At 35.6% G+C, this 13,084-nt stretch overlaps 1 protein-coding gene across 1 annotated transcript in view; it reads right to left on the reverse strand.

Moving 5' to 3' along the window:
- The window catches only part of LOC141290580 (membrane-associated guanylate kinase, WW and PDZ domain-containing protein 3-like), a 169,092-nt gene that overhangs the window by 35,673 nt on the left and 120,335 nt on the right, over positions 1-13,084 (reverse strand). Inside the window, exons 6-9 of the mRNA XM_073822698.1 lie at positions 12,825-12,904; positions 12,293-12,350; positions 8,801-8,925; positions 677-868 (exon numbers count right to left, since the gene is read on the reverse strand). Of these exons, the coding sequence (XP_073678799.1) occupies positions 677-868; positions 8,801-8,925; positions 12,293-12,350; positions 12,825-12,904 (455 nt within the window). The remainder of the gene's footprint in view (positions 1-676; positions 869-8,800; positions 8,926-12,292; positions 12,351-12,824; positions 12,905-13,084) is intronic.

Consider the following 13,084-nt stretch of genomic DNA (forward strand, 5'->3'; position numbering starts at 1 on the left):
TGGTTTAGATTATCATGTCATATAATGATATTTGTTTCAAAGCCATATCAGTTTAAACTTCTGATAAAGGGTTTTCTGAGCGCACACATCCGAAGTACGCACACAGAAAGCAGCTGTCACACCGACTCTGAGTAAGTTCTCTTTCATGTCTCATTGCGCTTAAACTGTCAAATACACGCAAGTTTGTGTTAAAAACACACAGGAGTTATAAAAACAGTCGGTTATGTCTGTGAAGGAAAACAGCCGGGAAAGAAACCGCATGTTTATATTAGATCAGTGTGAAAGTAGCATAATATACAGTAAATAAATAAAAAAATCCTGAGACTGGAACTCTAAATAGTCTGTGCATCCAACAACAGTAGAGTTTTGCCAGTTTCAGCTAGAACCTTTGCCATGGCGTTAGAACTGGTACACTGTTATCGCTTGTGGAAACAAAACGGCGGTGCCGTGGGTGGAAATGTGCAAATTAAGAGGCGGTAATGTTATAATAAGATCCCCTTCCTACGTCACGGGGGAGCGAAATCTAAGAAGAAAGGCTTACCAAAATAAAGTTACTGGGTTGTCCTTTCTTACATTTCCTGGGTTGGTAGATACATAAGAGACCCGTTTATAGCACTTGAAAAGTCAGATTTTTATGATATGTCCCCTCTAATGAACAGAAGCCAAGCGGATTTACCCGAAGCGATTTTGTTATCGTGTGCGGCGGGTCCATCTCTCAAGACGTTCTTCACTTGAAGGAATTCATCTGGTCGGTCTCCACCGATGATGGTGAAGCCAAAGCCCTGAGGACTCTTCTTCAGAGTTGTGCGCAAGATAGCACCCTGCAGCTGAGATGGGTCCCGTGTGAATCCCCTTAAACCAACTTCATCTAAAAGAAGTGAGTAAGAGAGAGAGAATATGTTAAACTGACAATTTAAAGCTTGTTTACAAGGCAAGACAAAGTGCATGTACTTGTAAATGAGCTGTTTGTATAGAAACCTCCACGGCTTGTCAAAATGAGTTAAGTTCCTTTTTAAAACTAGCATGAAACAGAAGTTGCAATTGTCTTTTCTTCCCTATTGTAACATATGTGACCCAGGTCCACAAAACCAGTCATAAGGTTAAATTTTACAAAACTGAGATGTATACATCATATGAAAGCTCAATATATAATCTTTCTATTGATGTCTGGTTTGTTGGGATAGGACAATATTTGGCCAAGATAAATCTATTTGAAAATCTGGAATCTGAGGGTGCAAAAAAATCTAAATACTGAGAAAATCGCCTTTAAAGTTCTCCAAATTAAGTTCATAACAATGCATATTACTAATCAAAAATTACGTTTTGATATATTTATAGTAGGAATTTTACAAAAAATCTTCATGGAACATGATCTTTACTTAATTTCCTAATGATTTTTGGCATAAAAAAAAAATCAATAATTTTGACCCATACAATGTATTTTTGGCTAATGCTACAAATATACCCCAGCGACTTAAGACTGGTTTTGTGGTCCAGGGTCACATATATGCAGTGGAACGACTTATCGAATGAGAAAAAAAGTAGGACAGGATTTCATTTGGTAGATTGGGAATCGATCGGATCCTCGTTTGCTATCACTGCATTTTCATATGAGTGACAGGATGTTCCGTCCATCACACGCCATCCATAAAAAACAAGAACTGTTCCTGCAGTGCTTCTTCTGCACTACTAAAACTATCATGAAAACAGGCTGAAGAGAGTACAGCTGCACAGAGAGAACTAGAGGAAAGGAGGGAGGTCTGGTTTCCATTACTCATTCATATTGAATAATGCAACAGAAAGAGAGTAAAAGATACATTACTAAACGAGTAAATGATAGTGGGATTGTTCTGTATATATCCACATACACTTCAATTAATTATCGCAGTCCATTCATTACACTCTTCCTCAATTACCCCTAAACCATTTACCCTCACAGCAGCTTATAAGAATGTTCTGGCTAAGAACTCCTAATTAATAACCACTAAGAAAATGCTCAGGCAACATTTGGTGATGTTTTCGTCTGATAATATGTCCTCAGATGAGCTGATAATCATCCCTTTTTTTCTTCAACCAATTTGTGGGGTCAGTGAGCACATGCAAATTTGTCAAGTGTATAAATTATGTTGCCATGGCGACTGCTCCAAGATGAACTTCTATAAATAAACTTTAAACACGGACATAAACATGACTTTTAAGAATGCTATGAAACAAGAAGCAATTTAAGCTACTCTGATGTTTATTTCGTGGTCATTTTTATGCCAGAGATCTTCATGCAGTATATTAAATTATATTACTTTACTGCTTATTCTTGGAAGGTCATTTCAGCATGAGAACAATCACAAGCACTTTATGAGGAGGTCTGAGTATACTTTAAATAAATAAAGTGAGATATAAAGCACATTACCATTCAAAAGTTTGGGTCAATAAGATTTTGAATGTTTTTGAAAGAAGTGTCTTATGCTAACTAAGGTTTATTTTGACCAAAAATACTATAAAATAGTAATAGTGTAAAATATTACAATTTAAAACAACTGTTCTATTTGAATACATTTAGAAAATATTATTTATTCATGTGATGGCAAAGCTGAATTTTCAGCATCATTACTCTTAGTCTTCAGTGTCACACGATTCTTCAGAAATCATTTATTATTATTATCAATTGTAACATTATACATGTCTTTACTGTCACTTTTGATCAATTTAATCCATTCCTGATTTGACAAAAGTATTAATTTCTTTCAAAACAAACAAATATACAAAAAACTTACTCACCCCAAACTTTTAAATGCTATTTTATAAAAGCATAACTAACAAAAACCATTGAAATAATGCACAATAGTTTTGAAATATCGCATTTTGGGCATCATTCTCTACTTAACCAATAATGATGCTCTCCAATTCTTGAGAGGAATATTGCACATTTCCAAATTCCATTCTACAATTACAGGATATTACAAAAAAAACCTGGAGGACCGTGGAAATGATGTGTAGAAAGTATCCATTAAATAAAAGAGCCAGTTTCGTGCTGCTCAACAAGTTATGTGAAGCGTAACAGCACTGAACACTTACATCAGATAATCACACAGAAATATGAAACAATACAGACTGTGAGTAGGACTTCACAGTTTTACCTGTTTTATGAATAACAATAAAGCAAAAAGAATGGCTATATTTTTAGTCTTTCTAAACTCTGCATAACCTAAGCACATTTTATAGTTTACACATAGTTTGAGTGCCTGAATATCACCATTTCACCTCAAGTGTTTGAACAGTCTTAAGCTTCTGCCTCTAGTTTTCTTAAAGAGATAGTTCACCTAAAAATGAGAATTCTGTCATTAAAGGAAAAGTTCATTTCCAGAACAAAATCTACTTTTCATCCAAGATGTTCATGTCTTTCTTTCTTCAGTCGTAAAGAAATTGTTTTTTGAGGAAAACATTTCAGAATTTCTCTCTATATAGTGGACTTCTACGGTGCTAGGGTCTAATCTAGCGAAAGAATCGGTTATTTAAAAACAAAAAAAAGTACAAATTACATACTTTTTAACCTTAAATGGTCATCTTGTCTAGCTGTGCATGAAAACTGTGCATTCCAGTTTATGACAGAAAGGGTATGTCGAAAAACTCACATCAAATTTCCTCCTGTAACTTCAAAATCTTCCTAAATCTTAAAAAGTATATAAATTGTCCATTTTTTTTTGAAAATAACCGATCATTTTGCTCGATAAGACCCTTCTTCCTCGGCTGTGATCATTTAGAGCCCTTTGAAGCTGCATTTAAACTGCATTTTGGAAATTCATACCATTGGCACCATAGAAGTCCACTATATTCCTGATTTTTTCTGCAAAAAACACAATTTCTTTACGACTGAAGAAAAAAAGACAAGAACATTTTAGAGGACAAGGGGGTGAGTAAATCTGTAAATATTGGTTCTGGAACTTCTTTAATTACCCTCATGTTGTTCTAAATGTGCATCGAAGACTGACACAGAAAAAAAATAAATAGTTGAAAGTCGTTATTTTTGTTTTCTTTGCGCACAGAAAGTGTAACTTCAGCTTGTAGCTTCATAAAATTAAAGGTGAACCACTGATGTCACACTATTTTAACAATGTCCTTACTACCTGGGCCTCTAATGTGGTAGCTGCGTTGCTGTCTATGCAGGGTCAGAAAGCTCTTGGATTTCATCAAAAATATCTTAATTTGTGTTCTGAAGATGAACAAAGGTCTTATAGGTTTGAAATGACATGAGGGTGAGTAATGAAAGACAATGAAAGAGTTTTCATTTTTGGGTGAACTATCCCTTTAAACACATTGCTCACCCAGTTCCACTTCAAGTCATTCCAAATGATGGCAACTTTCATTTTTGGGTGAACTGTCCCTTTAAGACGAAGGTGTTCAAGACTGACTCTGAATCAGCTCTAAATGGCGGATCGTAGACTAATTACAGTCATTTCTAGCCCAGCGGTTTTATTTTTTTCTTGTCTCATTTGAGAGTGCCAGCAGCATCAGATGAGGCCACATCAATCTCATTAGGAGAGCAGGGATGGATATCTCACCATGTGTGGTGGGAATTGGATTTGCATAACAGCCACATTGATGAGTTGGACTGGCCCTATGAAACGGATTACGTTGATTGTAATAACCATGGCACACATTTGAACTGTGAGCCACAAGTGTGTGTGAATTGGTTGTTGGACACAGGTACACACAAACTCATCCTTGCAAATTAGATTTATCGTCTCTGTCCTGTATTGCCGTTTTCACATTTAGCTGGTGAGGGAATTCTGGTAAAGGGGGCGGGTTGACGTTTGTGTTCACGTTATTATGCTTCTCATGCATAAAGGGCCACTGTGTTTCTCACAGGGCGAGCAGATTATGAAATGTCGGAGTTTAATTGAAGATGTGCTGTATACATACACATGTTTGTGTGTGCTGAGGAAAAGGATCAAAATGCACAAGCGGCTCGAGCTAAAATTGTTTTATAATTGCTTCAGTATATGAACAAAACAAATAAAACGCACAAATTTTGTCATTACCATTATAATTGTTGGTAGAATTGTATAGTTATGGTTATAATTTCTGATTATCATCTGAAAACACTGCATGACTGCGTTATATTTTTGTGCGCTAGTCCCTGTCCTGTTCACAGCTACGCATCACCATCCATTTATTAAAGTGTCTTGGCCAACTAACAGAGCATAGCGTGGGGGGGCTGCGTGCGCTTTCACTAATGAGACAGAACAGACGTCCACTGCCAGCCTTCCAGAGGGGATAGGAGGACAAAATCAACGCTCAGAGGACACAGGGACGCACAGGAGACAGTGACGCTCAGGGAGTCCAAACAACAAACAGACCAAGTCTGGTTTAACCTTGAACAACTGAACTCAGTCATGTGTGGGCCAGATCATTCAATGCAATCATTCAACAGGATAGAAATGCAGGATAGTGGGCCAGGCAGTGGATGATAGAGCTCACTTTCTGAAAACAAAGCCTCTAAAGGGCAGTACTAAATGAAGAAATATGATATTTAGGCAAAAAAAAAAAAAAAAGTACACATCTCCATTCTGTTCAAAAGTTTTCACCCCCCAGCTCTTAATGCATGTCTTTTTCCTTCTGGAGCAATAGTGAGCGTTTGAACCTTCTGTAATAGTTGCATATGAGTCCCTCAGTTGCTCTCAGTGTGAAAAGATAGATCTCAAAATCATACTGTCATTGTTGGAAAGGGTTCAAATACACAAAAGTGCTGAAAAACCAAAGAACCTGTGGGACCTGAAGGATTGTTCTGAAGAACAGCAGGCAGTTTACCTGTTCAGGACAAACAAGGGACTCATGAACAACTATCACTAAACAAAAAACACAGCTGTGGATCATTCAGGTAACAACACATTATTAATAATCTTCAATAGGGATCAATGGGTTGAAGTTTCAGTGGAGCTTAAAAAAGCTATACATGATCCCAGCCGAGGAATAAGGGTCTTATCTAGTGAAACAATTGGTCATTTTCTAAAAAATATTTTTAAAATAAAAATATTAACAACTTTGAATAAAACCAGAATGTTTTAATAAAAAAAATCTATATTTTTTAAACCACAAATGCTCATTTTGCACTACCTCAACTTTAAGCATTATGTTGGAAAGGTCATGTAAATACTGACCCAGAATTTACAAAGCAAACATGCAAAGAAAGTCAAACGCCCTTTACAAAAAAAATTTGCAGTAGTACACAGACGAAGAACTAAACACGTGTGACCTTTCCAACATGATTACGTAATGTGTGAAGTCCCGCATTTGCATCGCAGAGCTAGTGCAAGATGAGCATTTGTGGTTAAAAAGTACATACATTTTCATTTATTTTAGAAAAATGCCCAAACGTTTTACTTCTCGGCTGCGAAATAAGAGCCCTTTGAAGCTGCATTAAAACTGCAATTTGGACCTTTAACCTGTTGATCCCCATTGAAGTCCACTATATAGAGAAAAATCCTGGAATGTTTTTCTCAAAAACCTTAATTTCTTTTCGATTGAAGAAAAACAGGCATGAACATCTTGCATCTTGGAGTAAATTATCAGGATGTTTCAATGTACTCTGATCTTGCATCCTATTTAGGACAGACTGTATGCAAATTGGGACACAGAACGAGTCTTTGTACACCAGGTGTAAACTTGTGCTTTGAAACCTGAGACGTAAGCAAACACCTATTGCAAACAAGAAAAAAGCTGAAAAAGTGGAAAAAGAAAGAGACAGAGCTACCGCTTAGTGTCACATTAGAAGACAGAACAAGGATGTGTAATGTTAAATCAATAGTGAAACACCAGCAACAAAGTGGAACGCGTGCATAAATATACACAAGCCGATGCAGGTGAGCGTAACTGAACAAGCACACGGTCACACATAAATACACACAGATGGTAAAAAAAACCACACACGTTAGCTGACAGAATTGCTGCATGTGACGAAAGGAGCTCTGAGCCTCAGGGATTATCTGAGATCATTTTAAACACAGATGTTGATTATGTTCTTCTGATGGAAATGATCTGCCTCTGCTTAAACTAACACCTGAGCAGCTCAGGCATCTTTTACTTTATGAGCTCACTTCTCACTTTAACCATGTCCTAACCAGGTGTATCCAGGGAAATAAATCATATCCGTTCCATGCTAATCTGAGTTTTTGTACTAACAAATCATGACCTTGACAAGATCTGACGGTTGTTTGGTTTCTATGGCTGGCTCTGCATTGCTGAAATCACACTGGTCCAAAATCAATCGTCACCATTTTGTTATATTAAACTAAAAACACGTTCTGGGTAGCTGGTATGTTGTTCCTTCACTTTCAGTGAGGACAGAAATACTGTGTGACAATGCAATAGGAAATAGTTTGCATGTGGCTCTTCCTGATCTCATTCTCACTGAATTGTTCACTATCACCATTGCTGAAACAAATCAACCTAAGGTGGTTATGTTGGATTGTTTTGGTGGTTTTAATGGGGATATATTTCTGAGGTCAGAATCTGTCAATTATTTTACCAAAATAAAAGGGATCATACAAAATGTGTGTTATTGTTCATTTAGTACTGACCTGAATACGATTTTTCACATAAAAGATGTTTACATATAGTCCACAAGAGAAAATAATAGCTGAATTTACAAAAATGACCCCGTTCAAAAGTTTACATACACTTGATTCTTAATACTGTGTCGTTACCTGAATGACCTACGGCTGTTTTTCTTTTAAATTTAGTGATAGTTGTTCATGAGTTTGTCCTGAACAGTTAAACTGCCCACTGTTCTTCAGAAAAATCCACCTTTTCACACTGAGGACAACTGAGGGACTCATATGCAGCTATTACAAAAGGTTCAAACACTCACTGATGCCCCAGAAAGAAAAACCATGCATTAAGAGCTGGAGGGTGAAAACATTCGACAACATCAGGATAAATTTGACTTATTTTGTCTTCTGGAAAACATGTAACTATTTTCTGTAGCCTCTAAAGGGCAGTACTAAATGAAAAAAATATGATATTTAGGCAAAATAAGAAAAATGTACACATCTCCATTCTGTTCAAAAGTTTTCAACCCCCAGCTCTTAATACATGTTTTTCCTTCTGGAGCATCAGTAAGCGTTTGAATCTTTTGTAATAGTTGCATATGAGTCACTCAGTTGTCCTCAGTGTGAAAAGATGGATCTCAAATTCATACAGTCATTGTTGGAAAGGGTTCAAATACACAAAAAATGCAGGAAAACCAAAGAATTTGTGGGACCTGAAGGATTTTTCTGAAGAACAGCAGGCAGTTTAAATGTTCAGGACAAACAAGGGACTCATGAACAACTATCACTAAACAAAACAAACAGCTGTGGATCATTTAGTAACAACACAGTATTAAGAATCAAGGGGATGTAAACTTTTGAACCAGGTAATTTTTACAAATTCAAATATTATTTTTCTTGTGGACTATATGTAAACACATTTTATGTGAAATATCTTATTCAGGTCAGTACTAAAAAAAAAAAAAATTGGCATTCATTTTGTATAATCCCTCTTGTTTTGGTAAAATAATCAACATTTTGCAGCAACTTTTGACCTCAACTGTACATGCATATTACCAGGTCAGGCAGGAAGAACAGATAGCCGATCAACTAAACACCAGCTGTGGCTAGTTTAAACCAGTTTTGACAACTTAGGCTGGTTTAAGCAGTTTTTTTAGAACTGTGTAAGGACACATTAATAGACCAAAAGTGTCAGTAAAGACTTTTACAAAAACTAATGTACTAGGAAATAAAGCAGAACAAATTTAGAGATTTACTTAAGGGCGGCGGTACTGCTCCTGTGGCCACTGCTATTGGCTGACTGGTTGGAGACGCGTCCTGGCCGAGTTTCTTCTTGGCTTCCTGCACTGGATTCTCGAACTGAGTCTTCTGGTTGATGTGGCTGAAGGAAAGAGTGAGACAGTGAGTGTGAAGGACAGGAGAGGGCAGATACAATGACACACACACATGCACAAACACTCAGAGTAGAGAACATTAGCGATGCTTATCTGTTTATGCAAACAGTCTTTGTGAATAAGGGACAAAAGCGTATCAGAGCCGAAAGGTAAGGAACTGTGCGCATGCGTCTCTTCCTGTTTGTCGTCTGCTAACCAGGCAGTCACTTTTTCCTTTACCACAGACATTTGGTGAGTGAAACAGAAAAATAAACAACATACTGAGACAGAAACTTGGAAAAATTACATGAACTGGTTTGACTCTGAAAGCACGCAACCCTTTCAACTGCACAGTTTTAAGAAAGCTAGACCCTGGATGACAAAACCAGTCATAAGTTGTATGGGTATATTTGTAGCAATAGCCAAAAAGAGGGTCAAAATGATCGATTTTTCTTTTATGCCAAAATCATTAGGATATTAAGTAAAGGTCATGTTCCATGAAGGTATTTTGTAAGTTTCCTACCGTAAATATATCAAAACTTAATTTTTAATTAGTTATATGCATAGCTAAAAACTTCATTTGGACAAACTTTAAAGGTGATTTTCCCAATATTTAGATTTTTTTGCACCCTCAGATTCCAAATATTCAAATAGTCATATCTCGGCCATTTATTGTATTATCCTAACAAACCATACATCAATGGAAAGCTTATTCAGCTTAAACGGCAATTTAAAATATATAATTTAGGACAAATTTTCTGAGAACATCTTTTGAAGTTAAAGTGAACGGTTTTTCCACAATGTGACATATTTGAATAAATCAGGGGGAAAAAATTGTAATAGGACTTTTTTTTTATTACTTGAGAATAAATTGGATGGTGAAAAGAGGGTGTTATACATCAGAACATACAAAGTAAATTTGTAAAAACAATAGATAGTTAGCTATTTGCTAACATTATCCAGTAGTCTGGGGGAAAAAAGGTGATTTAGAGGAAGTTACTATATTTTGATTAAAGATTATGAAGAGAAATTATGAAAACAATTTTTTTTCTATTGTAAAAACCATGCAGAGATTAATAGTTTGCAATAAAACTAGAAGAGTACATTAAGAAAGTCAATAGGGTCAATTACATTCTGACTTTAGAATTGATCTTGTTTTAATAAGAATGTTTTTACTGGAAAATACGACAAAAACATTGATCATTGTTTTTCAAAAAGCATTGCAAAAACATCCTTGATTAAAAGTACCACAGAACAGCCATGTTTCAAACCCATCTGTAATTGCTGCACGCATACGCTCTCCTCTACAACCACCACATTTGTTTTCTTGTTTGTTAGCTGCCGAAATGAATCAATATTACCTTGGCAAGCCTTTCCAGAGACACAAGCTTAACAGCACATGCGTTTCCTCTGTAGAGGTTGAGGCTCAGTGCTGGAGTGTGTTGTTTTATCCTAACACACCGCCCCTCCCACCCTACAGGTTCACATGAAGTGAAAAAAGCAGCTCATCTGCATTGTTACTTCGCTTTAACTGCTGTACCTGCCGGTCGTGACTGCACCTTAGGAAGGCTTTTAACAGCCACGGATGCCTCACAAAACCAGTCAGCATGCTGCGAATTTGTAGAAGAAAGGTACTGTTTGTGCTTTTGCTGTGTGTGACTCATGCTGAGACTTATCCACCCAATCCACAGAGAGCGAGAGACTGAGTGCTCTCATCTGACTGCTGAACTTCCCCGTTTTGATAATTCAGGCAGAGAATAATGAGGGACTGTGCCAAGCCATATTTAAATCAAAAATGAAACAATGTTTTGTTGACCTCCTTTGTATAAATATCCTGGCACAGCGGGGGTTGACCTTACACAAAGTAAATGCCATTAAAATCAAATCCTGTATCCGCTTCCGAAAGCCCTCCAGTTGGCTGTCCTGTCAACAACTTCAATATCCCACAATGCTTTGAGAGCAGAAAATGAGCAAACTCAGCCAATATGAAGATTGATAGGTGACACTGATCAGTCTTCTTTATCAGAAAAATATTAATAAACTACGTATTTTTTTAAATACTCAGGTGCTCAGAATGGATATATTTTGTGCATATTTTAAAATTACATATTGTTAATAAATCTTACTAGAATAGCAATGAAAGCGAATTTAAAGACAAAATAATTTCAGAAAATAACATTCATTATAGATTGTTATATAGAAAATTCATAATATATATATTATTTACATACTGCAATATTTATATTATTACTGTTTAATGAAGCACTTATAATAATATTATATAATATATGAAGCATCAAACAGGAAATAATTATATAACATTTATAATATATATTATATACATACAGAAATATTTATATTATGATTGTTTAACGAAGAACTAACAATAATATAATATAATAATTTTTTTAAATTAGGTGAACAAATACCTGATATTTTTCTCATAATTTTAATAAGTGATTTTAATTAATTAATTAATTAATTAATTAATTAGATTTACAGATTGTCATTCATTGTAGATTGTTATATATACAATGTATAATATATTATATACATACTGTAATATTTATATTATTACAGTATAATGAAGGACTTACAATAATATAATATAATATAAAGTGCCAAACTGTAAATAATAAATCTGAATATATAAATATAAATTGTGATATTTATTTATAAATCAGAAGATATAAATGCAAAACAGAATATATATATATATATATATATATATATATATATATATATATATATATATATATGAATAAAATAAAATAAAATAAAATAAAATAAAAATGTAACCACATTTTTTAAATTAGATGAACAAATACCTGATACTTTAAATATCTGGTAATTTTTAATGTATTATTCTATTAGCAATTTGAATGAAATTTGGTCAGTGTATTCATATTTGGCAAAATTTTGTGTTTAGTTTTTTTTTTTAAACCATAAATATTTATATTGGTTTTTTTTTTTTTTTTTTTTTCATTTTCCAAATTTTTTAACCTGTTTTTTTCCAAGCACAAAAAAAACATTTTGGGGTATTTTGGACTTGCAAGTATTAAAATGTTAATGTTAAATTAAATATGATGCTTTATACAGTGACAAATCAAACAACTTACATAAATTGCATTACTTTCATGACTTCTGTAATAAGTTTGTGATCCCTTTGGTTAAGGAAAGTTACTCTCCTTGAATGCTTTTATTGTTGTTTAAAAACTGAAAAACTGGATTTAAAAAGAAACTAAATGGAAAAACGATAAAGGCAAAGCCAAGTGAGCAACGGAATGCTTAAATCTATAGCAAACCAAGATGTTGTGGATAAAAATGTGCCATCCATCATTCTTACTAGACGATAAATGATGCGAGCATACTCACTCCACATAATAAGTCCCGTACTGCGGGTCCTCAATCTTCTCCCAGCCATATGGAAGCTCTGTGGAGAATCAGACAGGCATATCAGAGACAGCTAGAACAGATGCAAATCACCCGTGTGCTTGACACCAGGGGGTCTGATTTTCAGACGGTGAATTTCTGAGAAGCCAAATACCAGGTAGGTCAAGAAGTCTGCCTGGATTTACACGCATATTTGGCCAGAGAAGAGATCAGAAGGCTGAGCGGCGAGGAAACGCATGGGGTGCAGGTATTAGCAAGCTGTACGGAAAATGACTTGTTATCTTTCCCTGTGATGTGAGAGGTGTGGAGGAGCCACCATCCTGACACGGACGTACGTGCCCATTGCAAAAAGTGGTGCTGGGATTGCTTGTGTGAGATGACACTCTGATGGGCTCTCAGCATGTCTCCTGTGAGCCATTAGTCAGGCGGGCCGGCGAGAGAGAGGCTAATGTCTCACAGCTCAGCTAGGGTCTGTTTACTCTTATGTGTGATTCATGAACAAACTCGGTCTTACCTCCATCCTCGCATTTTTCAGGAGGCTTGGCTTTCTTTGCCAGTCGCGGGTCGAGCCAGGTCGTGGTCTTGGTATTATGACTACACAGAAAGAGAAACAAGCATTAGTAAACAAACACCTGAAAGCCTTTCTGAGCATAGCTTAACAGTGTAACACTCATAAAACAACAGAAATATGACTATAGCTGACTGTAAAAATGTAAACATGACACAAACAATCAATAAAGCTGCTCAACGATTGCTAAGACCAGATGGCAAGAC

This window comes from Garra rufa, chromosome 18 (assembly GCF_049309525.1).
Source record: "Garra rufa chromosome 18, GarRuf1.0, whole genome shotgun sequence".
NCBI classification, from domain to species: Eukaryota; Metazoa; Chordata; class Actinopteri; order Cypriniformes; family Cyprinidae; genus Garra; species Garra rufa.